The 26750-nt window shown below is 49.0% G+C and overlaps 1 protein-coding gene across 2 annotated transcripts in view; it reads right to left on the reverse strand.

The window, feature by feature from the left end:
* LRRC39 (leucine rich repeat containing 39) overlaps window positions 1-26750 on the reverse strand; it is a 113614-nt gene that overhangs the window by 17415 nt on the left and 69449 nt on the right. For both annotated transcript variants that reach the window (XM_063940071.1, XM_063940070.1), the window contains 3 exons: window positions 22477-22613; window positions 12277-12422; window positions 12050-12202 (listed from right to left, as the gene is read on the reverse strand). In XM_063940071.1, the coding sequence (XP_063796141.1) occupies window positions 12050-12202; window positions 12277-12422; window positions 22477-22613 (436 nt within the window). The remainder of the gene's footprint in view (window positions 1-12049; window positions 12203-12276; window positions 12423-22476; window positions 22614-26750) is intronic.

The raw sequence follows: 26750 nt of genomic DNA on the forward strand, positions 1-26750 counted from the left end.
AATACAGGGTGTGAAAAAAATCAATAGGTGTGTGTACCCAGCTTCCCTACTTGCAGGAGGATTCTCCTGGAATCTGGATAGAAAAATGTCTCTCAATGAAGAAGGTAAATTGGAGGGGGCTGGCACAGGGGTTGGAGGCTGAATGGACACAGGAGGCATAGCGGGCTTGTTTCTAGAGTGGACCCAAGGAGCAGGAGGGGATACCAGGGGGCATGTGGCTGGACTGAAGGGATAGAGGGTGGCTGGAAGTGACACATTTTACTAGCTCACACTGATATGTATTATAGAGGAGAGGGGACCGCACAGTGATATGTAAGGGGGAATAACCCAGCTCACACAGATATGTGGTTTTATTAATATAAAGAGGAGAGGGGACCATACTGATATATGAGGGGGCATAACACTATTAAAGTTGTTTTCTGCAGCGGGGTATATTGGTTTCCACACGGAAACATCGGGGGGTGTAGAGATGTATCTTGATCCAGGCACCAACAGGCTAAAGCTTTAGACTGTCCCAGGATGCATTGGGGCCTCCTCTATAACCCCGCCTCCAGGCACTGTGAGCTCAGTTTCGAGTTGGTGCCCTGCAGAGCAGGTCACTTAACAGGGGGGTGCACTGGGCAGCCCTGAAAAAGCTTTATTAGAAGACTTCAAGGGCCGCAGCACTTTTATGTCATGGTGACATTCTGTGCTGCAGCTCTGTCACCTCACCAGCGGCATCGCATACTCCCGCTGGCTCAGTTCCCGGGTACTTGCGGCGAAGACGCTCCGGCATTTGGCACACGGTCGCAGCGCTCTCCTGGTTCGCGTGGCTGCTACGAAGGGAGGAGATGGGACCCGCCATTAACCGCATTCCGATCGCAGTCTAGGGAGACGGACTGCGATGCTGGCGTGGACACTGTCACCGAGCAGGGACCCCACTATATCCTCCAGGGCATAGAAGTACAGGTCCGGGTATGCTAATGCCCACTTTAATAAGACTTTAATAGTACCAGGTGGTGAGGACCAGCATAGGGGAGATGGCGCTTGACCTGTAACCCCTCCCCCGGCCCATGGTGCCATCTACTGCTGGTGTTCCCGCCCTAGAGCTGCCTCACACTCTCCCTCACTCCCTGACTGAGACGCTGGGCACCATTTTCTAAGCATATCTGCGACTGGTCTCCAGGACTGCAGGGCAAGGTCTCCCCTGTGAATCCTCCTGTACATCAGCGCTGTGATTTTACAGACACTTAAGTGTTCTACATGTCAATATTAAGACAGCGTTCGTTAAGAACAAGTGTACCTGTGCCAGAATATATTGTACGAGTATTCTGATATACAGATCCGGTCTCAGACCGTGCATTGTTATATATAATATACTGTACATATACTAGTCCAGTGCATTGTCACTGTGACTGTATGTGCCTGTATCTGCTGTGTGGATTTCACTTTCAGTGTATCCCAGCTTTGTCTATCACTGTATTCTGTACAGGACTAGGTGCGTCAGGGTCTAATATATAGTGCTTCACAGTATTTACCGTTAAGTATAGTCTACTGTGTACTCAGTCACATAATACCGAATTAATTCGCTGGTGTTGTATACAGTCACATAGTACTGGATTTATTTGCTGGTGTTGTGTACTGTGTACGCTGTCACATACTAGTGGATTTATTCGCAGGTATTGTACTCTGTCTGGCTGTATCGTACTAATACGCTCTGCTGTTGCATCTCTGAAAATGTCTAACAAAAAGGGCAGGAAATCCAGGAACGCTCCTGCATCATGGATTTGCCTGAGGAGGAAGTATTGTATGACGGTCTGTGTACTACGTGCCATACATCTCCCAGTCAGTCCGCAGCTCCTGTAACCAATCAGGATCCACCTTGGGCCGCATGTCACCCGTCTGGTGGTGTCATCCGCTCTGTCACCACTGTCACCTCACTGAAGGAACCAACAGATAAGCGCGTGGAGGGTGCTGTACATAGACCCACTATAGCAGCCTCCTGGGCCGCAAAAGGTATTGAAGCATGGATTCAGGCAATAGAGGATGAGTTGCCCCTGGATATATCTGACAGTGCCAGACAATTCTTGTTCCATATTACCACCGCCGCCTATTATATACAGGAGGTGTATTGGCAGCCAAGGCAGGACATATGTCCATCCTGGCTCGCTGTATTCTGTGGTTGAGGTCATGGAAGGTGGCCCTGGACTCCAAAAAGACCTTGGAGGTTTTCCCTTTTAAGGGAAACATCTTATTTGGGGAAGACCTCAATAAAATTGTGGCTAACTTGGTGGCTGCTAAGACCGCCTTTCTCCTTAATACTACTCCTTCTGCACAGAAGGCAGAAGGTACCATTTTTCGCTACTTTCGGCCTCAAGGGAAAGCAAAAGGTCAGACATACCCGAGACAATCTCGTGCTACCAAAACCACAAAGCGTAAGGCTAAACAATCCTGGGCAGCCCGTCAGCCTGCTTCTAAACACAACAAGCCTACTGCATGACGGGGCGGGCCTCCCCCTGGGGGACCTCAGGATGGGAGGCCGACTTCTGCAGTTCACCCAGGTCTGGTCAAAGACCACTTCAAATGCGTGGGTGCGAGAAGTTGTCTCTCACGGGTACGCAGTTTCTTTCAAGAGACGTCCCCCTCACCAGTTTTGCACCACAGTTATCCCTTCGGATCCGTTAAAAGCGCAAGCTCTTCATTTGGTTGTGCGTTCACTCCTGGATACAGGAGTGGTGGTACCGGTACCTCTCCCATAGAGGCAGAGGATACTTCTCGACCCTGTTTCTAGTACTAAAACCCAATAGGCCTTCCGGCTCATACTCAACCTCAAATCACTGAACAAGTTTGTGAGAGTACCCAAGTTCCATATGGAAACACTGTGCTCAATTTTACTGGCCGGAGACTATATGGTATCCCTGGATATATGAGATGCTTACCTACATATACCTATTGCCATATCGCATCAGCAATATCTGCAGTTTGCTATTGGCAACCTCCACTATCAGTTCCAGGCTCTGCCATTTGGACTGGCCACGGCTCCTCGAATCTTCACCAAGGTTATGGCCGTGGTGACTGCTCATCTCCTTCGCCAGGGAGTCAGGATCCTGCTGTATCTGGACGACTTGCTGATTATGGCAAACTCCCACGATGTACTCCTCAGTCATCTGCAACTGACGGTAAACTTCCTACAAGCCCACGGGTGGCTCATCAACTGGAAGAAGTCCTCGCTGGTCCCAGCTCAAAGCATGGTGCACCTGGGGGCACTGCTGGACACACACAGTCAACGGCTGTTTCTATCTCCAGAGAAGGTACTGAAGGACAGGATCAGATACTTCCTCTCTCGCCCAAGAGTCTCGATACACTCGGCGATGCAAGAACTAGGCCTCATGGTGTCTGTTTTCGACATGGTAGAGTACGCTCAATTTCATTCCCTCCCTCTGCAGAGGTTTATCCTTTCCAAGTGGGACGGCCTACCTCATTAAATCAGGTCTCACATAATCTTCTTGACTCTGGAGGTTCGTCTGTCGCTGACCTGGTGGCTACAGGACCAGCAGTTGAGCAGGGGCCATCCCTTCTGGATCCCCAACTGGGTCCTACTGACTACGGATGCCAGTCTGAGGGGTTGGGGCGCGGTGTTGGAGCAACACTCTGTCCAGGGTCGGTGGATCAAGGAGGAATCACTCCTCCCGATAAACATTCTGGAATTGCGGGCAGTGTTCAATGCTTTGTCTCTTGCCCTGCCTCTGCTACAGAATAGGCCTGTTCAAGTACGGTCAGACAATGCCACCACGGTGGCATACATAAACCATCAACGCGGCACTCGAAGCCGAAAGGCAATGATGGAAGTGTCAAAAATCCTTCATTGGGCGGAACGTTATCTGCCAGCAAAATCGGCAGTGTTCATTCCGGGAGTCCTCAACTGGGAAAAGGATTTCCTCAGTCGTCGGGACGTACACGCCAAAAAGTGGAGTCTTCATCAGGAAGTCTTTCAACTCCTAGTGGACAAGTGGGGCCTACCAGATGTAGACCTGATGGCGTCTCAACACAATCACAAGGTTCCGGTCTTCGGATCAAGGACCAGGGATCCTCAAGCAGCGTTCGTGGACGCACTGGAAATTTCATGGATCTTTCGGCTGCCCTACATGTTCCCTCCAGTGTCTCTTCTGCCCAGGGTGCTCCAGAAGTTCAAACAAGAAGGAGGAATACTACTTCTAGTCGCTCCAGCGTGGCCCAGATGGCATTGGTTCTCAGACCTGCAGGGTCTATCGACAGAGCGTTCTCTTCTACTTCCTGAACGCCCAAACCTCCTCGTTCAGGGCCCTTGTGTCTACCTGGATCTGGCCAGACTGGCTTTGACGGTGTGGCTCTTGAAGCATCACTCCTGAAGGCCAAAGGATTCTCCGAGGTGGTTATCCGAACTATGCTGAAGTCCCGCAAACCGGCTTCTGCACAGATTTATTGCAGAGTCTGGAATTCTTACTTCACCTGGTGTGCTGCTAAGAATTACGACACATACAAATTCAGAACTTCCAGACTTCTGGCTTTTCTGCAACAAGGCCTGGACTTAGGCCTTCGTCTGGCCTCCCTCAAGGTTCATATCTCTGCCTTGTCGGTGTGGTTTCAGAGAAAAATTGCATCTATTCCTGATGATCATACTTTCACTCGGGTGTTTTACGGATTCAGCCTCCCTATGTCCCTCCTGTGGCTCCATGGGATCTGTCTGTTGTCCTGAATGCCCTGCAAGAGTCTCCATTTGAACCTCTTAAGTCAGTGGACCTTAAATGGCTCACGGTCAAGGTCCTGTTCCTACTGGCTATTGCCTCTGCTAGGGGGGTGTCAGACCTAGGCGCTCTGTCCTGTCGTCCACCCTTTCTGATATTTCACCATGACCGATCAGTTCTTAGAACTCGCCCTGGTTATTTGCCTAAGGTGGTGTCATCTTTCCACCTTAACCAAGAGATTGTGGATCCGGCCTTTATCTCTTCTGACTTGTCCTCCAAAGAGCGGTCTTTGGATGTGGTAAGGGCTCTCTGTATTTATGTGGAGAGGACTGCCTCTATCAGTATGTCAGATACTCTTTTTGTACTTTCTCTATCGTCCTAAGTGGATGCTGGGGTTCCTGAAAGGACCATGGGGAATAGCGGCTCCGCAGGAGACAGGGCACAAAAAAGTAAAGCTTTTACCAGATCAGGTGGTGTGCACTGGCTCCTCCCCCTATGACCCTCCTCCAGACTCCAGTTAGATTTTGTGCCCGAACGAGAAGGGTGCAATCTAGGTGGCTCTCCTAAAGAGCTGCTTAGAGAAAGTTTAGCTTAGGTTTTTTACTTTACAGTGAGTCCTGCTGGCAACAGGATCACTGCAACGAGGGACTTAGGGGAGAAGTAGTGAACTCACCTGCGTGCAGAGTGGATTTGCTGCTTGGCTACTGGACACTAGCTCCAGAGGGACGATCACAGGTACAGCCTGGATGGTCACCGGAGCCGCGCCGCCGGCCCCCTTGCAGACGCTGAAGAGAGAAGAGGTCCAAAATCGGCGGCTGAAGACTCCTGAGTCTTCATAAAGGTAGCGCACAGCACTGCAGCTGTGCGCCATTTTCCTCTCAGCACACTTCACACAACAGTCACTGAGGGTGCAGAGCGCTGGGGGGGGCGCTCTGAGAGGCAAATAAAAACCTTATTAGAGGCAAAAAATACCTCACATATAGCCCACAGAGGCTATATGGAGATATTTAACCCCTGCCTAACTTCAAAAATAGCGGGAGACGAGGCCGCCGAAAAAGGGGCGGGGCCTATCTCCTCAGCACACAGCGCCATTTTCTCTCACAGAAAAGCTGGAGAGAAGGCTCCCAGGCTCTCCCCTGCACTGCACTACAGAAACAGGGTTAAAACAGAGAGGGGGGGCACTGATTTTGGCGATATTGTATATATATAAAAGATGCTATAAGGGAGAAACACTTATATAAGGTTGTCCCTATATAATTATAGCGTTTTTGGTGTGTGCTGGCAGACTCTCCCTCTGTCTCCCCAAAGGGCTAGTGGGTCCTGTCCTCTGTCAGAGCATTCCCGGTGTGTGTGCTGTGTGTCGGTACGTGTGTGTCGACATGTATGAGGACGATGTTGGTGAGGAGGCGGAGAAATTGCCTGTAATGGTGATGTCACTCTCTAGGGAGTCGACACCGGAATGGATGGCTTATTTAGAGAATTACGTGAGAATGTCAACACGCTGCAAGGTCGGTTGACGACATGAGACGGCCGACAATCTATTAGGACCGGTCCAGGCGTCTCAGAAACACCGTCAGGGGTTTTAAAAAACGCCCATTTACCTCAGTCGGTCGACACAGACACAGACACGGACACTGAATACAGTGTCGACGGTGAATAAACAAACGTATTTCTCATTAGGGCCACACGTTAAGGGCAATGAAGGAGGTGTTACGTGTTTCTGATACTACAAGTACCACAAGAAAGGGTATTATGTGGGAGTGAAAAAACTACCTGTAGTTTTTCCTGAATCAGATAAAATAAAATGAAGTGTGTGATGATGCGTAGGGTTACCCCGATAGCAAATATTGGCGTTATACCCTTTCCCGCCAGAAATTAGGGTACGTTGGGAAACACCCCTTAGGGTGATAAGGCGCTCACACGCTTATCAAGTGGCGTTACCGTCTCCAGATACGGCCGCCCTCAAGGAGCCAGCTGATAGGAAGCTGGAAAAATATCCTAAAAAGTATATACACACATACGGTGGTTATACTGCGACCAGCGATCGCCATCAGCCTGGAGATGCAGTGCTGGGTTGGCTTGGTCGGATTCCCTGACTGAAAATATTTTATTCATGTAGAGCATTTAATAGGATGCATTCTATATATATGTATGTGAGATGCACAGAGGGATATTTGCTCTCTGGCATCAAGATAAGTGCGTTGTCCATATCTCCCAGAAGATGTCAGGGACACGACAGTGGTCAGGTGATACAGATCCCATACGGCAGATGGAAGTATTGCTGTATAAAGGGAAGGAGTTATTTGGGGGTCGGTCCATCGGACCTGGGGACCACAGCAACAGCTGGGAAATCCAACCTTTTTTACCCCAAGTTACATCTCAGCTAAAAAAGACACCGTCTTTTCAGCCTCAATCTTTCCTTTCCCATGAGGGCATGCAGGCAAAAGGCCAGTCATATCTGCCCAGACATAGAGGTAAGGGAAGTAGACTGCAGCAGGCAGCCCTTTCCCAGGAAAAGAAGCCCTCCACCGCGTCTGCCAAGTCCTCAGCATGACGCTGGGGCCGTGCAAGCGGACTCAAGGTGGGGGGGTAGTCTCAAGAGTCTCAGGGCGCAGTGGGATCACTCGCAAGTTGACCCCTAGATCGTACAAGTATTATCCCAGGGGTAAAGATTGGAGAGTCGAGACATCTTCTCCTCGCAGCTTCCTGAAGTCTGCTTTACCAACGGCTCCCTCCGACAGGGAGGCAGCATTGGAAACAATTCACAAGCTGTATATCCAGCAGGTGATAATCAAAGTACCCCTCCTACGACAAGGAAAAGGGTATTATTTTTCCACACTATATTGTGGTACTGAAGCCAGACGGCTTGGTGACACATAGTCTAAATCTAAAATGTTTTGAACACTTACATAAAAGGTTCAAATCGAGATAAAGTCACTCAGAGCAGTGATAGCGAACCGGAAAAAAGGGGACTATATGGTGTCCCTGGACATCAAGGATTACCTCCATGTCCAAAATTTGTCCTTCTCATCAAGGGTACCTCTGGTTCGTGGTACAGAACTGTCAATATCAGTTTCAGACGATGCCGTTTGAATTATCCACGGCACCCCGGGCCTTTTTACCAGGTAATGGCCGAAAAGATGTTTCTTCAAAGAAAAAAGGCATCTAAATTATCCCTTACTTGCACGACCTAAAAAGGGCAAGTTCCAGAGAACAGTTGGAGGTCGGAAGAGCACTATCTAAAGTAGTTCTTCGACGGCACGACTGGATTCTAAATATTCCAAGAATCGCAGCTGTTTTCCGACGATACGTCTGCTGTTCCTAGGGATGATTCTGGACACGGTTCAGAAAAAGGTTTTTCTTCCCGAGGAAAAAGCCAAGGAGTTATCCGACCTGTCAGGAACCTCCTAAAACCAGGAAAGGTGTCTGTACATCAATGCACAAGAGTCCTGGGAAAAATGGTGGCTTTTTACGAAGCAATTCCATTCGGCAGATTCCATGCAAGAATTTTCCAAAGGGATCTGTTGGACAAATGGTCAGGGTCGCATCCTCAGATGCACCTGCGAATAACCCTGTCGCCAAGGACAAGGGTATATCTTCTGTGGTGGGTGCAAAAGGCTCATCTATTGGAGGGCCGCAGATTCGGCATACAGGATTTGATCCTGGTGACCACGGACGCCAGCCTGAGAGGTTGGGGAGCAGTCACACAAGGAAGAAACTTCCAGGGGGTATGGACGAACCTGGAAAAGTCTATTCACATAAACATTCTGGTACTAAGAGCAATCTAAAATGCTCTAAGCCAGGCGGAACCACTCCTGCAAGGAAAACCGGTGTTGATTCAGTCGGACAACATCACGGCGGTCGCCCATGTAAACAGACAGGGCGGCACAAGAAGCAGGAGTGCAATGGCAGAAGCTGCCAAGATTCTTCGCTGGGCGGAGAATCACGTAATAGCACTGTCAGCAGTGTTCTTCCCGGGCGTGGACAACTGGGAAGCAGACTTCCTCAGCAGACACGATATACACCCGGGAGAGGGGGGTCTTCATCCAGAAGTCTTCCACATGCTAATAAACTGTTGGGAAAGACCAATGGTAGACATGATGGCGTCTCGCCTCAACAAGAAACTGGACAAGTATTGCGCCAGGTCAAGAGATCCACAGGCAATAGCTGTGGACGCACTGGTAACACCTTGGGTGTACAAATCAGTATATGTGTTTCCTCCTCTGCCTCTCATACCAAAGGTATTGAAGATTATACGGTGAGGAGGAGTAAGAAATACTAGTGGCTCCGGATTGGCCAAGAAGGACTTGGTACCCGGAACTTCAAGAGTTGGTCACGGACGACCCGTGCCCTCTACTTCTGAGAAGGGACCTGCTACAACAGGGTCCCTGTCTCTTTCAAGACTTACCGCGGCTGCGTTTGACGGCATGGCGGTTGAACGCCAGATCCTAAAAGGGAAAGGCATTCCAGAAGAAGTCATTCCTACCTTGATTAAGGCAAGGAAGGAAGTCACCGCGAAACATTATCACCGCATTTGGCGAAAATATGTCGCGTGGTGCGAGGATCGGAGTGTTCCGACGGAGGAATTTCAACTGGGTCGTTTCCTACATTTCCTACAATCAGGATTGTCTAGGGGTCTCAAATTGAGATCTATTAAGGTTCAAATTTCGGCCCTGTCAATATTCTTCCAAAAAGAATTGGCCTCAGTTCCTGAGGTACAGACTTTTGTTAAAGGAGTACTGCATATACAGCCTCCTGTGGTGCCTCCGGTGGCACCGTGGGATCTAAATGTAGTTTTAGATTTCCTCAAATCCCATTGGTTTGAACCATTGAAAAAGGTGGATTTTAAATATCTCACATGGAAAGTGACTATGTTACTGGCCCTGGCTTCCGCCAGGAGAGTATCTGAATTGGCGGCTTTATCTTATAAAAGCCCTTATCTAATCTTCCATTCGGATAGGGCAGAACTGAGGACTCGTCCGCATTTTCTCCCTAAGGTGGTATCAGCGTTTCACCTGAACCAACCTATTGTGGTGCCTGCGGCCACTGGCGACTTGGAGGACTCCAAGTTGTTGGACGTTGTCAGAGCCTTAAAAATATACATTTCAAGGACGGCTGAAGTCAGAAAATCTGACTCGCTGTTGATACTATATGCACCCAACAAGTTGGGTGCCCCTGCTTCTAAGCAGACGATTGCTCGTTGGATTTGTAACACAATTCAACTTGCTCATTCTGTGGCAGGCCTGTCACAGCCTAAATCTGTTAAGGCCCATTCCACAAGGAAGGTGGGCTCATCTTGGGCGGCTGCCCGAGGGGTCTCGGCATTACAATTCTGCCGAGCAGCTACGTGGTCGGGGGAAAACACGTTTGTAAAATTCTACAAATTTGATACCCTGGCAAAAGAGGACTTGGAATTCTCTCATTCGGTGCTGCAGAGTCATCCGCACTCTCCCGCCCGTTTGGGAGCTTTGGTATAATCCCCATGGTCCTTTCAGGAACCCCAGCATCCACTTAGGACGATAGAGAAAATAAGAATTTACTTACCGATAATTCTATTTCTCGGAGTCCGTAGTGGATGCTGGGCGCCCATCCCAAGTGCGGATTATCTGCAATACTGTACATAGTTATTGTTAACAAATTCGGGTTATATTGTTAAGGAGCCATCTTTAAGAGGCTCTTTCTGTTATCATACTGTTAACTGGGTTTAGATCACAAGTTGTACGGTGTGATTGGTGTGGCTGGTATGAGTCTTACCCGGGATTCAAATTGCCTCCCTTATTGTGTACGCTCGTCCGGGCACAGTACCTAACTGGAGTCTGGAGGAGGGTCATAGGGGGAGGAGCCAGTGCACACCACCTGATCTGGTAAAAGCTTTACTTTTTTGTGCCCTGTCTCCTGCGGAGCCGCTATTCCCCATGGTCCTTTCAGGAACCCCAGCATCCACTACGGACTCCGAGAAATAGAATTATCGGTAAGTAAATTCTTATTTTTTGGTTTTCAGAAACGTGGTTGGCCTGCGAATAAGCAAACCTTGGCCAAATGGATTAGAATGGTTATTGCACAAGCATATGCGCAGGCTGGACTTCCAGATCCTGTTGCTATCAAAGCTCATTCTACTCGGTCTGTTGAACCTTCTTGGGCGGACCGCTGAACAATTGTGCAAGGCAGCTACGTGGTCCTCAGTGAACACGTTCATTAGGTTCTTATGCCTTTGATACTTCTGCCTCCCGGGATGCTTCCTTTGGACGCCGGGTTCTCATGGCCGCTACGGCGCGTCCCCTCCCATGAGGAACTGCTTTAAGACATCCCCGATGTTTCCCTGTGAAAATCAATGTACCCTGCTGCAGAAAAGATTTATGGTAGACTTACCATGGTTAAATCTCTTTCTGCAAGGCGCATCTAGCTTCTATGGGTTTGTATGGCATTAGCCGCTAGTCCCTTCTACTGTCGTGAGAACGTGGTTCTATGTGACTAACATCTACCTTCTCTTTTACCTGCTCCTGCATTGGACTGGGTAACGAAACCGAGCTCACAGTGCCTGGAGGTGGGGTTATAGAGGAGGCCCCAATGCATCCTGGGACATTCTAAAGCTTTAGCCTGTTGGTGCCTGGATCAAGATCCATCTCTACACCCCCCCCCCCCCCACCCCCACCCCGATGGTTCCCTGTGGAACCAGTGTACCTAGCAGAAAGAGATTTAACCATGGTAAGTCTACCATAAATCTCCTTTTCTTCCTGATACTTAACATCTCTTTTATTATACTTTATTGTTGGTTTTCTAATAAGCCTTTGAAAAGAACATAACACTTTTTCTTGCGGCCCACACAAGACGACCTTGATTTTGAGTTTGACATGCCTGCTCTACTGCTACCATGATATTTTCATTACCAGCTACAGTTTCTGAACCAATAAGCATTTTCCACCAATCTATTGGTACTACTGTTGACCCAACATCGTGGTCAAACGAGGTCATTAAACGGGGTTGCTTTTGCTTAGAACTTGACTAGTGTTCCATATTGCACAGTATGCCCATGCCAATTACCAGTACCTGCTTGGTAAATACATGGATGTAGACTAACTCTACATCCATGGTAATATATATTGAATTCTTCAGACACAGCTAATATTTACAGAGTGAACATTCACTTAAATATGTAAACACATAGGGAGCAACTTCAGAATAATTTCAGCATGAATGGTTGGTCTAACATTCAAGGAAAGGGCAAGAAAAAATAACTGTTTCCACTACAACATAGTAAATTATTTTTCTAGCTGTTGCAGTTTCATTTTGTTATAGAGCAGAACAAAAAAAAAACTCATTATAATGATATATTCCTGTATTCTTACCGGAGGGTTTGCAAGCTCTGCAGACAAGTTGGGATTTGTCTCATTAGGTTATTACTCAGTACCAATGTGTTGAGATTCTGTAGGCAGCTGATAGACTCAGGGAGCTGGGAGATCTCATTCCGCTGCAGCCACAAGGTGTGTAGCGTCTGCATGCTAGATAGAGACAATCATAATGAGCAGTCCTGTCACAGGTAGGGGTATAAAAGCAGGTTGTGGGACGCACTCACGTGTCTATGTTTTGGGGCAGCTCCTTAATTCTATTGCTACCCATGTCCAGCCATTCCAGGGCAGGGAGCTCCAAAATTGCCTTTGGGATGGTTGAGAACTGATTCATACTGAGGTCCACATGGGTGAGCTGCGTCAGTTTACTGAGCTATGGTGGAGACAAAATATTTCTGTGAAAAGTAGGATTTACTGTTGTCATGGCTTTGTTTTTCACCTGATAATGTTAAAGGGAATCTACTAATGATTATTTCTCTGACGTCCTAAGTGGATGCTGGGACTCCGTAAGGACCATGGGGAATAGCGGCTCCGCAGGAGACTGGGCACATCTATAAAGAAAGCTTTAGGTCTAACTGGTGTGCACTGGCTCCTCCCACTATGACCCTCCTCCAGACCTCAGTTAGAATCTTGTGCCCGGCTGAGCTGGATGCACACTAGGGGCTCTCCTGAGCTCCTAGAAAGAAAGTATATTTTAGGATTTTTATTTTACAGTGAGATCTGGCAGGGTTATGGATTCGGCAGTGGACAGGTGATGCAGATTCTAAAAGGCACATGGAAGTTTTGCCTTATAAGGGTGAGGAGTTGTTCGGGGATGGTCTCTCGGACCTCGTTTCCACAGCAACAGCTGGGAAGTCTACATTTTTACCCCATGTTCCCTCACAGCCAAAGAAAGCACCGTATTATCAGGTACAGTCCTTTCGGCCCAATAAGGGCAAGCGGGTTAAAGGCGCGTCCTTTCTGCCCAGAGGTAGAGGGAAAAAGCTGCAGCATACAGCCAGTTCCCAGGAGCAAAAGTCCTCCCCCGCTTCCTCTAAGTCCACCGCATGACGCTGGGGCTCCACAGGCGGAGCCAGGTACGGTGGGGGCCCGTCTCAAATACTTCAGCAATCAGTGGGCTCGCTCACGGGTGGATCCCTGGATCCTTCAAGTAGTATCTCAGGGGTACAAGCTGGAATTCGAGACGTCTCCCCCCCGCCGTTTCCTCAAATCTGCCTTACCAACAACTCCCTCAGGCAGAGAGGCAGTGTTAGAGGCAATTCACAAGCTGTATTCCCAGCAGGTGATAGTCAAAGTGCCCCTACTTCAACAAGGACGGGGTTACTATTCCACAATGTTTGTGGTACCGAAACCGGACGGTTCGGTGAGACCCATTTTAAATTTAAAATCCTTGAACACATATATAAAAAAATTCAAGTTAAAGATGGAATCGCTCAGGGCGGTTATTGCAAGCCTGGACGAGGGGGATTACATGGTATCACTGGACATCAAGGATGCTTACCTGCATGTCCCCATTTACCATCCTCACCAGGAGTACCTCAGATTTGTGGTACAGGATTGTCATTACCAATTCCAGACGTTGCCGTTTGGTCTATCCACGGCTCCGAGGGTATTTACCAAGGTAATGGCCGAAATGATGATACTCCTTCGAAAGAAGGGAGTTTTAATTATCCCGTACTTGGACGATCTCCTGATAAAGGCGAGGTCCAGCGAGCAGTTGTTGGTCGGGGTAGCACTATCTCGGGAGGTGCTACAACAGCACGGCTGGATTCTGAATATTCCAAAGTCACAGCTGGTCCCTACGACACGTCTACTGTTCCTGGGGATGGTTCTGGACACAGAACAGAAAAAAGTGTTTCTCCCGGAGGAGAAGGCCAAGGAGCTGTCATCTCTAGTCAGAGGCCTCCTAAAACCAAAACAGGTGTCGGTGCATCACTGCACGCGGATCCTGGGAAAGATGGTAGCTTCCTACGAAGCAATTCCATTCGGCAGGTTCCATGCAAGAACCTTTCAGTGGGACCTGTTGGACAAGTGGTCCGGATCGCATCTTCAGATGCATCGGCTGATAACCCTGTCTCCAAGGACCAGGGTGTCTCTGCTATGGTGGCTGCAAAGTGCTCATCTTCAAGAGGGCCGCAGATTCGGCATACAGGACTGGATCCTGGTGACCACGGATGCCAGCCTTCGGGGCTGGGGGGCAGTCACACAGGGAAGAAACTTCCAAGGACTATGGTCAAGTCAGGAGACTTCCCTACACATAAATATTCTGGAACTGAGGGCCATTTACAATGCCCTAAGTCAGGCAAAACCCCTGCTTCAAAACCAGCCGGTACTGATCCAGTCAGACAACATCACGGCAGTCGCCCATGTAAACCGACAGGGCGGCACAAGAAGCAGGACGGCGATGGCAGAAGCCACAAGGATTCTCCGATGGGCGGAAAATCACGTGTTAGCACTGTCAGCAGTGTTCATTCCAGGAGTGGACAACTGGGAAGCAGACTTCCTCAGCAGACACGACCTCCACCCGGGAGAGTGGGGACTTCATCCGGAAGTCTTTCAACTGATTGTAAACCGTTGGGAAAAGCCACAGGTGGACATGATGGCGTCCCGCCTAAACAAAAAGCTAGAAAGATATTGCGCCAGGTCGAGAGACCCTCAGGCGATAGCTGTGGACGCTCTAGTGACACCGTGGGTGTACCGGTCGGTTTATGTGTTCCCTCCTCTTCCTCTCATACCAAAGGTACTGAGGATAATAAGGAGAAGAGGAGTAAGAACTATACTCATTGTTCCGGATTGGCCAAGAAGAGCTTGGTACCCGGAACTTCAAGAAATGATCTCAGAGGACCCATGGCCTCTGCCGCTCAGACAGGACCTGCTGCAGCAGGGGCCCTGTCTGTTCCAAGACTTACCGCGGCTGCGTTTGACGGCATGGCGGTTGAACACAGGATCCTGAAGGAAAAGGGCATTCCGGAGGAAGTCATTCCTACGCTGATTAAATCTAGGAAAGAAGTTACCGCAAACCATTATCACCGCATTTGGCGGAAATATGTTGCGTGGTGTGAGGCCAGGAAGGCCCCAACGGAGGAATTTCAGCTGGGCCGTTTTCTGCACTTCCTACAGTCAGGGGTGACTATGGGCCTAAAATTGGGTTCCATTAAGGTCCAGATTTCGGCTCTATCGATTTTCTTCCAGAGAGAACTGGCTTCACTACCTGAAGTTCAGACTTTTGTTAAGGGAGTGCTGCATATTCAGCCCCCTTTTGTGCCTCCAGTGGCACCTTGGGATCTCAACGTGGTGTTGGATTTCCTAAAGTCACATTGGTTTGAGCCACTAAAAACCGTGGAATTGAAATATCTCACGTGGAAAGTGGTCATGTTGTTGGCCTTGGCTTCGGCCAGGCGTGTATCAGAATTGGCGGCTTTGTCATGTAAAAGCCCTTATCTGATTTTCCATATGGATAGGGCAGAATTGAGGACTCGTCCCCAGTTTCTCCCTAAGGTGGTATCAGCTTTTCATCTGAACCAACCTATCGTGGTGCCTACGGCTACTAAAGACTTGGAGGCTTCCAAGTTGTTGGACGTAGTCAGGGCCCTGAAAATCTATGTTTCCAGGACAGCTGGAGTCAGAAAGACTGACTCGCTATTTATCCTGTATGCGCCCAACAAGTTGGGTGCACCTGCTTCAAAGCAGACTATTGCTCGCTGGATCTGTAGTACGATTCAGCTTGCACATTCTGCGGCTGGACTGCCGCATCCTAAATCAGTGAAAGCCCATTCCACAAGGAAGGTGGGCTCTTCTTGGGCAGCTGCCCGAGGGGTCTCGGCTTTACAACTTTGCCGAGCAGCTACTTGGTCGGGGTCAAACACATTTGCTAAATTCTACAAGTTTGACACCCTGGCTGAGGAGGACCTAGAGCTTGCCCATTCGGTGCTGCAGAGTCATCCGCACTCTCCCGCCCGTTTGGGAGCTTTGGAGATTTACTCACCGGTAATTCTATTTCTCGTAGTCCGTAGTGGATGCTGGGCGCCCATCCCAAGTGCGGATTGTCTGCAATACTTGTATATAGTTATTGTTTAACTAAAGGGTTATTGTTGAGCCATCTGTTGAGAGGCTCAGTTGTTGTCATACTGTTAACTGGGTATTGTATCACGAGTTATACGGTGTGATTGGTGTGGCTGGTATGAGTCTTACCCGGGATTCAAAATCCTTCCTTATTGTGTCGGCTCTTCCGGGCACAGTATCCTAACTGAGGTCTGGAGGAGGGTCATAGTGGGAGGAGCCAGTGCACACCAGTTAGACCTAAAGCTTTCTTTATAGTTGTGCCCAGTCTCCTGCGGAGCCGCTATTCCCCATGGTCTTTACGGAGTCCCAGCATCCACTACGGACTACGAGAAATAGAATTACCGGTGAGTAAATTCTTATTTTTTTTTATTGCTAAATAATAAGATTAATTAATCCCAGCTATAGTATAATGTAAACAATATTAAAGTAAACTAGTAGAAACCCGTCAAAATCAACGTTTTTTTGTTTTTAAAAAAAAAAAGGTTCACACCTTTCAGTAATGGTGTCCATACACTTATGAGATAATCGGTGCTATCCTTCGATTTCGACCACATCTGTGAGAGAAATCGAAGGATTGTATGCACATTTTAGGTGCCTTGAGACACGATGCGCGGGCACGCCGGTCGAATATCGCGTCTCAAGATATTATGTGCTGCACATAATATTTCTTGCATCGCAGTGCGTCGCATGTGGTTTTAAACCCACATAAGATATATCGCACTGCGATGGGCACCCGCCGGGAACGGCCAGAGGCCGCTCCCACTCGGTGGTGACATGCCCATCACGTGATTACCATGCGATGTATCGCATGATCGCATGGTAATCACTTTGGCAGTTCAGGTGCGATTTCATCGCACCTGAACTGCTGGTGCGATGCCCCGCGATGTCGTGTCGCAGGGCATTGCACAAGTGTATGGCCAGCATTAGACTCATTTCTTTGTTTCTCTTACGTCCTAGAGGATGCAGAGGACTCCAAAAGGACCATGGGGTATAGACGGGATCCGCAGGAGCTTGGGCACAGTAAAAAGACTTTGACTGTGTGTGAACTGGCTCCTCCCTCTATGCCCCTCCACCAGACCCCAGTTAGACTTTGTGCCCAGGAGTGACTGGACACACACTAGGGGAGCTCTCCTTAGTTTCTCTAGAAAAGACTTTTGTTAGGTTTTTTATTTTCAGGGAGACCTGCTGGCTACAGGCTCCCTGCATCGAGGGACTGAGGGGAGAGAAGTCAGACCTACTTCTGCTTAGTTAAGGGCTCTGCTTCTTAGGCTACTGGAGACCATTAGCTCCAGAGGGTTTGATCACGTGGTTCGCCTAGCTGCTTGTTCCCGGAGCCGCGCCGTCACCCCCCCTCACAGAAGCCGGGTGAGTATTAGAAGAACCGAAGACTCCAGACGGCAGAAGACTTCAGTAACGGAGGTACAGCGCAGCGGTAGCGCTGCGCTCCATGCTCCCACACACATCACCAACGGCACTCACAGGGAGCAGGGCGCTGGGGGGGGGCGCCCTGGGCAGCAGTTACTGAGGGTTTTTGGTACTGGTAGAAGCCATATTCGGTGCCCGGGCACCGTATATAAGACCCCCGCCAGTATAAATAATTCAAATTTAAGCGGGACTGAAGCGCGCCGGGAAGGGGCGGGGCTTAGCCACACAGCTCACCAGCGCCATTTTCTTCTCTCCACAGACGCTGCAGAGAATGCTGGCCCGATCCTCCAAGCTCCTCACAAGTAAAAGGGAGCAAAATGGGGGGGGGGGGGCACAAATAATCTGGTGCTTTTATGGTTATTATTACAGCGCTACTTACATATATTATTCTTGTGTAGTATAAGGGCGCTGGGGTGTGAGCTGGCATACTCCCTCTGTGTTTCTCTCTCCAGGCTTCCCTGTAGGCTGTCCCCTTTATTTGGCCAGTGTGTTTCTCAGACACAAACATGGAGAAAATCCATGGAGGATGCCTTGGCTCAGGTGCAGACCCCCTCAGGGTCACAAAAACGTTCATTTACTCAGATGGTAGATACAGATGCCGACACGGACTCTGATTCCGATGTCGACTTTAATGAGGCTACTTTACACCCAAGGGTTGTTAAGAGTATTCAGTACATGATTGTTGCTATTAAGGATGTTTTACGTATCTCTGACGAACCTGCGGTTCAGGAAACAAGGATTTGCCTATTTAAAGGGAAAAAACCTGAGGTGAAGTTTCCCCCCTCTCATGAAATGAATGCTCTTTGTGAAAAAGCTTGGGAGTCGCCGGACAAGAGGTGGCAGATTCCCAAGAGAATTTTTATGGCGTATCCATTCCCCTCTGATGACAGGAAAAAATGGGAGTCGTCTCCGAATGTCGACAAGGCTCTGTCCCGTTTGTCCAAGAAGGTGGCGCTTCCGTCCCCTGACACAGCTGCTCTCAAGGATCCGGCAGATCGCAAGCTGGAGACGTCTTTAAAGGCCATTTTCGCCAATACTGGTGCATTGCTCAGACCTGCTGTGGTGCTATTGCTAAATGGGCTGATAATTTAGCTTCTGATATGGATACCCTTGATAAAGATAATATTCTTTTGACTCTTGGTTATATCAAGGACGCTGCAGATTACCTAAAGGATGCAGCGAGGGATGTTGGCCTCTTGGGATGAAGAGCCAATGCCATGGCGGTCTCGGCCAGGAGGGCGCTGTGGATCCATCAATGGAATGCTGATGCCAACTCCAAGAAAAATATGGAAGCTCTCCCCTTCAAAGGTAGTGTCTTGTTTGGTGACGGCCTGGCTGACCTGGTGTCCACCGCTACTGCGGGTAAGTCATCTTTTCTTCCTTATGTTTCCACACAACAGAAAAAGGCACCCCATCAACAGATGCAGTCCTTTCGACCTAATAAATACAAACGAGGTAAAGGCTCGTCCTTCCTCGCTTCAAAGGGTAGAGGAAGGGCAAAGAAGTTGCCTGCTGGATCAGGCACCCAGGACCAAAAGTCCTCCCCGCCTCTACCAAGTCCACCGCATGACGCTGGGGCTCCCCTGCGGGAGTTCGTGCCGGTGGGGGGCCGTCTCCAGGTCTTCAGTCAGGTCTGGTTTCAATCAGCCCTGGATCCTTGGGTCTTAGACATAGTGTCCCAAGGGTACAAGCTGGAGTTTCAGGAGATGCCCCCCCCCCCCCCCCCCCGCCGCTTTTTCATATCGGCCTTGCCAGTTTCTCTTCCAGAAAGAGAAGTAGTAAATGCTGCGATACAAAAGTTGTGTCAACAGAGGGTCATTGTTCCCGTTCCCCCGTTCCAACGGGGGGAAGGGTTCTATTCGAGCCTCTTTGTCGTACCGAAGCTGGACGGTTCGGTCAGACCGATTCTGAACCTAAAATCCCTCAATCCATACTTGAAAACTTTCAAGTTCAAGATGGAATCTCTTTGAGCTGTGATCTCCAGCCTAGAAGGGGGGGATTTTATGGCGTCAGTCGACATAAAGGATGCCTACTTACACATCCCGATTTATCCTCCGCATCAGGCCTTTCTGAGATTTGCGGTGCAGGATTGTCATTACCAATTTCAGACGTTGCCGTTTGGGCTTTCCACGGCCCCGAGGGTTTTCACCAAGGTTATGCCAGAAATGATGGTACTCCTTCACAAGCCAGGGGTCACAATTATCCCGTACTTGGACGATCTCCTGATAAAGGCAAGGTCAAAGGAACTATTGTTAAAGAATGTGGAACTATCCCTGACTGTTCTGCAACATCACGGTTGGATTTTAAATTTGCCAAAGTCTCAGTTACTTCCGACGACTCGGCTGCCCTTCCTGGGCATGATCCTAGACACGACGCTTCAGAGTGTTTCTTCCGGAGGACAAAGCTCTAGAAATACAGACCATGGTCAAGGAGCTTTTGAGACCAACAAGAGTGTCGATTCATCAATGCACTCGAGTGCTAGGGAAGATGGTGGCGGCTTAAGAAGCCATTCCGTTTTGCAGGTTTCATGCCAGGGTATTTCAGTGGGACCTGCTGGACAAATGGTCCGGGTCTCACCTACACATGCACCGGAACATAAGTCTATCTTCCAGGGCCAGGATCTCTCTCCTGTGGTGGCTGCAAAGCTCTCACCTCCTAGAGGGACGCCGTTTCGGAATCCAGGACTGGGTCCTGCTGACCACAGATGCAAGTCTCCGAGGCTGGGGCGCAGTAGCGCAGGGAAGAAGTTTCCAGGGAAAATGGTCAAGCCAGGAATCTTCTCTCCACATAAATGTTCTCGAGTTAAGAGCCATTTACAACGGCCTCCTGCAAGCAAAGAACCTTCTTCAGGGTCTCCCTGTCCTGATCCAGTCGGACAACATCACAGCGGTGGCGTACGTAAACCGCCATGGCGGAACAAGGAGCAGGGCGGCAATGGCGGAAGCCACAAGGATTCTCCGCTGGGCGGAACAGCACGTGAGCGATCTGTCAGCAGTCTTCCTCCCAGGAGTGGACAACTGGGAAGCAGATTTTCTCAGCAGACACGACTCCATCCAGGAGAGTGGGCTCTTCATCAAGAAGTATTTGTAGAAGTGACAAGGCGTTGGGGAACTCTTCTGATAGACATGATGGTGTCTCGCCTCAACAAGAAAGTTCCGAAGTATTGTTCCAGGTCAAGGGACCCCCAAGCCTGTGCGGTTGACGCCCTGGTAACTCCGTGGGTGTTTCAGTCGGTGTATGTTTTCCCTCCGCTTCCTCTCATCCCAAAGGTGTTGAGGATCTTAAGGCGAACAAGGATTCGGGCAATACTAGTCGCTCCAGATTGGCCACGAAGGGCCTGGTATCTGGATCTTCAGGAATTACTTGTGGAAGATCCCTGGCCGCTTCCTCTAAGAGAGGACCTGTTACTGCAGGGGCCCTTCCTGTTTCCGGACTTACCGCGGCTGCATTTGACGGCGTGGAAATTGAACACCAGATTTTAGCTCGGAAGGGTATTCCCGGGGAAGTCATCCCCACTCTCCTTAAGGCTAGGAAGGAGGTCACGGCGAAACATTATCACCGTATTTGGAGAAAATTTGTGTCGTGGTGTGAATCCAAAGCAGCTCCTCCGGAGGAGTTTCACTTGGGTCGTTTTCTCCATTTTTTGCAGGCAGGCGTGGATGCAGGCCTGAAATTGGGTTCCATCAAAGTGCAGATTTTAGCCTTATCTATTTTCTTTCAAAAGGAATTGGCTGTCCTTCCTGAGGTTCAGACTTTCGTGAAGGGAGTGCTGCATATTCATCCTCCATTTGTGCCACCCGTGGCGCCGTGGGATCTGAAAGTGGTGTTGCAGTTTCTTATGTCTCCCTGGTTTGAGCCTTTGCGTAAGGTTGAGTTAAAATTCCTCACTTGGAAAGTGGTCATGCTTTTGGCTCTGGCGTCTGCCAGGCGAGTGTCTGAATTGGCAGCCTTGTCTCACAAGAGCCCATATTTGATTTTCCATTCGGATAGAGCGGAATTGAGGACTCGTCAACAATTTCTACCGAAGGTGGTTTCTGCGTTTCACATTAACCAACCTATTGTTGTGCCTGTGGCTACGGATGCTGTGGCGGTCCCAAAATCTCTTGATGTTGTAAGAGCTTTGAAAATTTATGTCGCCAGGACGGCTCTTACTAGGAAGACAGAGGCTCTGTTTGTCCTGTATGCTTGGAAATCCTGCTTCTAAGCAAACTATTGCACGCTGGATTTGTACTGCGTTTCAGTAAGCTCATTCTTCGGCTGGGCTACCGTTGCCGAAGTCAGTAAAGGCCCATTCTACCAGGAAAGTGGGCTCATCTTGGGGGGCTGTCCGAGGGCTCTCGGCACTTCAACTTTCCCGAGCAGCTACGTGGTCGGGTTCAAACACTTTTGCTAAGTTCTACAAGTTTGATACCCTGGCTGATGAGGACCTCATGTTTGCTCAATCGGTGCTGCAGAGTCGTCCGCACTCTCCCGCCCGGTCTGGAGCTTTTGGAGCTTTGGTATAGACCCCATGGTCCTTTTGGAGTCCTCAGCATCCTCTAGGACGTAAGAGAAAATAGGATTTTAATACCTACCGGTAAATCCTTTTCTCCTAGTCCGTAGAGGATGCTGGACTGATCATTTAACACCATGCACACACCAAGTCTGACACTGCACCGACCGCCTTATGTAGATAAGGGCAATGATCCCCTTTGCAAGGTAAATCAATGTTTACATTGCTTGCACACGCTTCTCCCATAGACTTTACATGGGAACTTTGCCACTCCACAATGGCCGAACCGTTGCCCCAATCTCATGTTTCTCTTTCACAGGTACATGTACATGGTAAGACCTTTATTTTGATATCTCAACCATATTTTTATGTTAAGCCGTTCTCTCAAGATAGGTCTCACAATAAAAAACCTTATAGAATTAATACAGTATATAGAGTGCTCATTTACCTGATCTGGGAGTCCTGCTATGTCTTTATTCATAGCAAGTTCCAATCTTTCCAGGCTCTCGCAGCCACTCAGTTCCTCAGGGACCTCTGAAATCCGGTTATAGCTGAGCAGAAGCTCTCGGAGCTTAGTGAGCCTCCCTGGAAGTGTTAAATAGTGACAGGTAAAAGTGACCAATAATAAATCGTATTTGTCTGCCCACAGCTCTCATTTTGGGCAGGATGCAATGATTGATCACATCCCGCCACTCACTGCATGCATATCTGCCTTTACTAACGCTGCTGCGGTAATTAAAAAAAATATTCAAAGGTGTGTGATTTTTCTGGGAGGGGTTTTACAGGAGGACTACAAGTGGGCCCTTGGTAACAGGACATGCTAGTATTTGTGGTTCTCCAAGTGCCTGCATGCCCTGGCAGCCATTAAATTCAGGCTGTTTCTCTTGCTATAGTGCCACCAGCCCTGGTGACAGTGAGTGTGGTTAATACTTTTTCCAGTTATCTATATTATATTTCATACTTCGGGACTGGCTGATTCCATTCTACCCTTACCCTATTATCAGAGCCGGCCCTAGGCATAGGTAAACTAGGCAATTGCCTAGGGCATCTGGTATGCCTAGGGGCACAAGCAGCTTCTGCTGATTAAAATGATATGTGCCATGCCTATATTCTGTGTGTAACATTTTGTATGCAGATACAGCCATAGTCGCACACAGTATATAGGCATGCTGCATATCCTTTTAATCAGCAAAAGCTGCTTGTGCTTCATAGCCACATAGCAATGCAAATAAGATGCATTTTCATAAAAAATAGGCACCCGACGTTAGCAGAGCTGCCAGTTGACTCACGTCAGGCACTATATGTGTCATTATGTGTATAAGGGCATTAATAATGTTTAACATATGTGTAAGGGGCACTATGTGTGTCTTTATGTGTATAAGGGCACTAATAATGTGCGGCATATGTGTAAGGGACATTATGTGTGTCATTATGTGTATAAGGGCATTAATGTGCGGCATATGTGTAAGGGAAATTATGTGTATAAGGGCATTAATAAGGGATGGCATAATGTGTAAGGTGCATCATGTTTATAAGGATATTAATAATGTGTGTCATATGTGTAAGGGGTATTACTGTGTGGTATTATGTGTATAAATGCATTACCAATGTGTGGCATTATGTGTATAAGGTGCTCTACTGTGTGGCATAACGTATAGAAAGGGCACTACTGTGTGGTCTAATGTGAATAAAGAGCAATATGGTGTGGTGTAATGTGAATAAGGAGCAATATGGTGTGGTGTAATGAGAATAAAGAGCAATATGGTGTGGTGTAATGTGAATAAGGAGCAATTCAGTATGATGTTATGTGAATGAGGAGCACTAGTGTGAGAAGTAAAGTATATAAGGTAAAGTGGTACTACTGTGTGATGTAATGTGAATAAGGAACACTATCGCATGATAAATTGTGAAAAAAGTTGCACTACTGTGAGGCATAATTTGAATTGGCGGTACTATTGTGTGGCCATGCCCCTTGCCAGCAAAAACACATACTTTTTGGGCTGTGCGCCGAATGTGCACACTGTTCTTATTTAAATTACAGGGGGTAGAAAAAAAAAAAAAAAAAGGACTGCTATGGGTGGGGGGTGATGGTGCTGGGAAAGGGGTGCAGGGTCAGAGGCGGAACTAACGGTGGTGCTAGGGGGCAGGGCCGGCTCCAGGCCTACTAGTACCCTGAGCGATAACATGTAAAAACGCCCCCCCCCCAACACCTATGCGCGCGTGTTCCAGGGAAAGTGGGTGTGGCCTCTGGAAAAGTGGGCATGGCCTCATAACTTCATATTATTAGACTATAAATAAATATATTTTCACACCCCCTCTACGCACACAATTAGCAGCCTTACACATAACAGCCACAGTAGTGTTCCTTACCCACAATGTCTCCAGTATAGTGTCAGATACACATAATGTGCAGTGCCAGATAGAAATGATATGCCCCCCAGCAGTGCCAGCTATACATGACATGCCCCGCAGCCGTGCCAGCTACACACAATATGCCCCCCAGCAGTGCCAGCTACTCATGACAAGCCCCCCAGCAGTGCCAGCTACACATGACATGCCCCCCAGCAGTGCCAGCTACACATGATAGTGTTCACTTTTTAGGGCAGGGTGCTGATCACAGGGAGGGCACATTTTTAAGTTAGGAGGGCAAAATTATGTACATACTGTAATGCTTGGTGCTCATCTACCTACATGGCAAAGCATGGACAGCAAAAATTTAGGGGCGTTGCTTTGTGGGGAAGGTGCGTGGCCACATAATAGTGGCAATTCGCATTACACCACACAGTAGTGCAGTTAATACACATTGCACCAGGTAGAACCTCCTACACACTTTGCGCCAGGCAGAGCACGTTAGACACTTTGCGCCGGCAGAGCACGTTAGACACTTTGCGCCAGGCAGAGCACGTTAGACACTTTGCGCCAGGCAGAGCACGTTAGACACTTTGCGCCAGGCAGAGCACTGAGACACATTGCCTAGCCACAGACGCCTAGCGGGAACACTACATGATATGCTCCCCAGCCATGCCAGCTACACGACATGCCCCCCAGCAGTGCCAGCAACACATGACATGCCCCCCAGCAGTGCCAGATACATAAATGGCCACACAGTGCCAGATACATAAATGCCCCTACAGTGCCAGATACAGAAATGCCCCCCCACAGTGCCAGATAAATGCCCCACAGTGCCAGATACAGAAATGCCCCAACAGTGCCAGATACGCCCCCACAGTGCCAGATACAGAAATGCCCCCACAGTGCCAGATATGTCCCCACAGTTCCAGATACATAAATGCCCCTACAGTGCCAGATACAGAAATGCCCCCACAGTGCCATATATGTCCCCACAGTTCCAGATACATAAATGCCCCTACAGTGCCAGATACAGGAATGCCCCCACAGTGCCAGATATGTCCCCACATTTCCAGATACATAAATGCCCCTACAGTGCCAGCTACAGAAATGCCCCCACAGTGCCAGATATTTCCCCACAGTGCCAGATACATAAATGCCCCCACAGTGCCAGATATGTCCCCACAGTGCCAGATACATAAATGCCCCTACAGTGCCAGATAGAGAAATGCCCCCACAGTGCCAGATATGCCCCTACAGTGCCAGATACATAAATGCCCCTACAGTGCCAGATACATAAATGCCCCTACAGTGCCAGTTACAGAAATGCCCCCACAGTGCCAGATACATAAATGCCCCTACAGTGCCAGATACAGAAATGCCCCCACAGTGCCAGATATGCCCCCACAGTGCCAGATACATAAATGCCCCTACAGTGCCAGATACAGAAATGCCCCCACAGTGCCAGATATGTCCCCACAGTGCCAGATACATAAATGCCCCCACAGTGCTAGATATGTCCCCACAGTTCCAGATAAATGCCCCCACAGTGCCAGATATGACCCCACACAGTGCCATGCCCCCACACAGTGCCATGCCCCCACAGTGCAATCCATAAATGCCCCTCCCCCCAAAATACCTGCGGCGCTGGGAGGGGGAGGAGTGCTGGGGGCCGGGCGGCCTCCAAAGCGCTTGTGTGCGCGCGGCGCTGGCGTCTGACGTTAGACACCGGCGCCGCTCAGCGCACACAAGAGTTCAAGGCCCTGTGCAGCATTACCCGGCCGGCTCCAGGTTCGAATATGGCGGCGCCCATTAAGGGTGGCGCCCTGCGCGGCCACTCTATTCGAACATGCCTGGAGCCGGCCCTGCTAGGGGGCACCAGCCAAAATCTTGCCTAGGGCATCATATTGGTTAGGGCCGGCTCTGCCTATTATAGATAGGGTATTATACCGAAAGATCACTGCTCCTACTTCTCTTTAAAATGAACTAATTAGCACACATATCACATTATTTGGCTAAATATTTATTTCCATGAATATGTGTGGTGTAATTGAATGTAATATTGGCCGTGTGTATGAATAGAGGGCCTAATTCAGACCTGATCGCAGCAGCAAAATTGTTCTCTAATGGGCAAAATCATGTGCACTGCAGGGGGGGGCAGATATAACATGTGCAGAGAGAGTTAGATTTGGGTGGGGTGTGTTCGAACTGAAATCTAAATTGCAGTGTAAAAATGAAGCAGCCAGTATTTACCCTGCACAGAAACAAAATAACCCACCCAAATCTAATACACATTTGCCGATGCCAGCCGGGAAGGGAGCGACGCCCATACTGCATCTGCAGCATGGCTGTCGTTAACGAGGACCTTTCTTC

The sequence above is a fragment of the Pseudophryne corroboree genome, chromosome 9 (genome assembly GCF_028390025.1).
Source record: "Pseudophryne corroboree isolate aPseCor3 chromosome 9, aPseCor3.hap2, whole genome shotgun sequence".
Classification (NCBI taxonomy): domain Eukaryota; kingdom Metazoa; phylum Chordata; class Amphibia; order Anura; family Myobatrachidae; genus Pseudophryne; species Pseudophryne corroboree.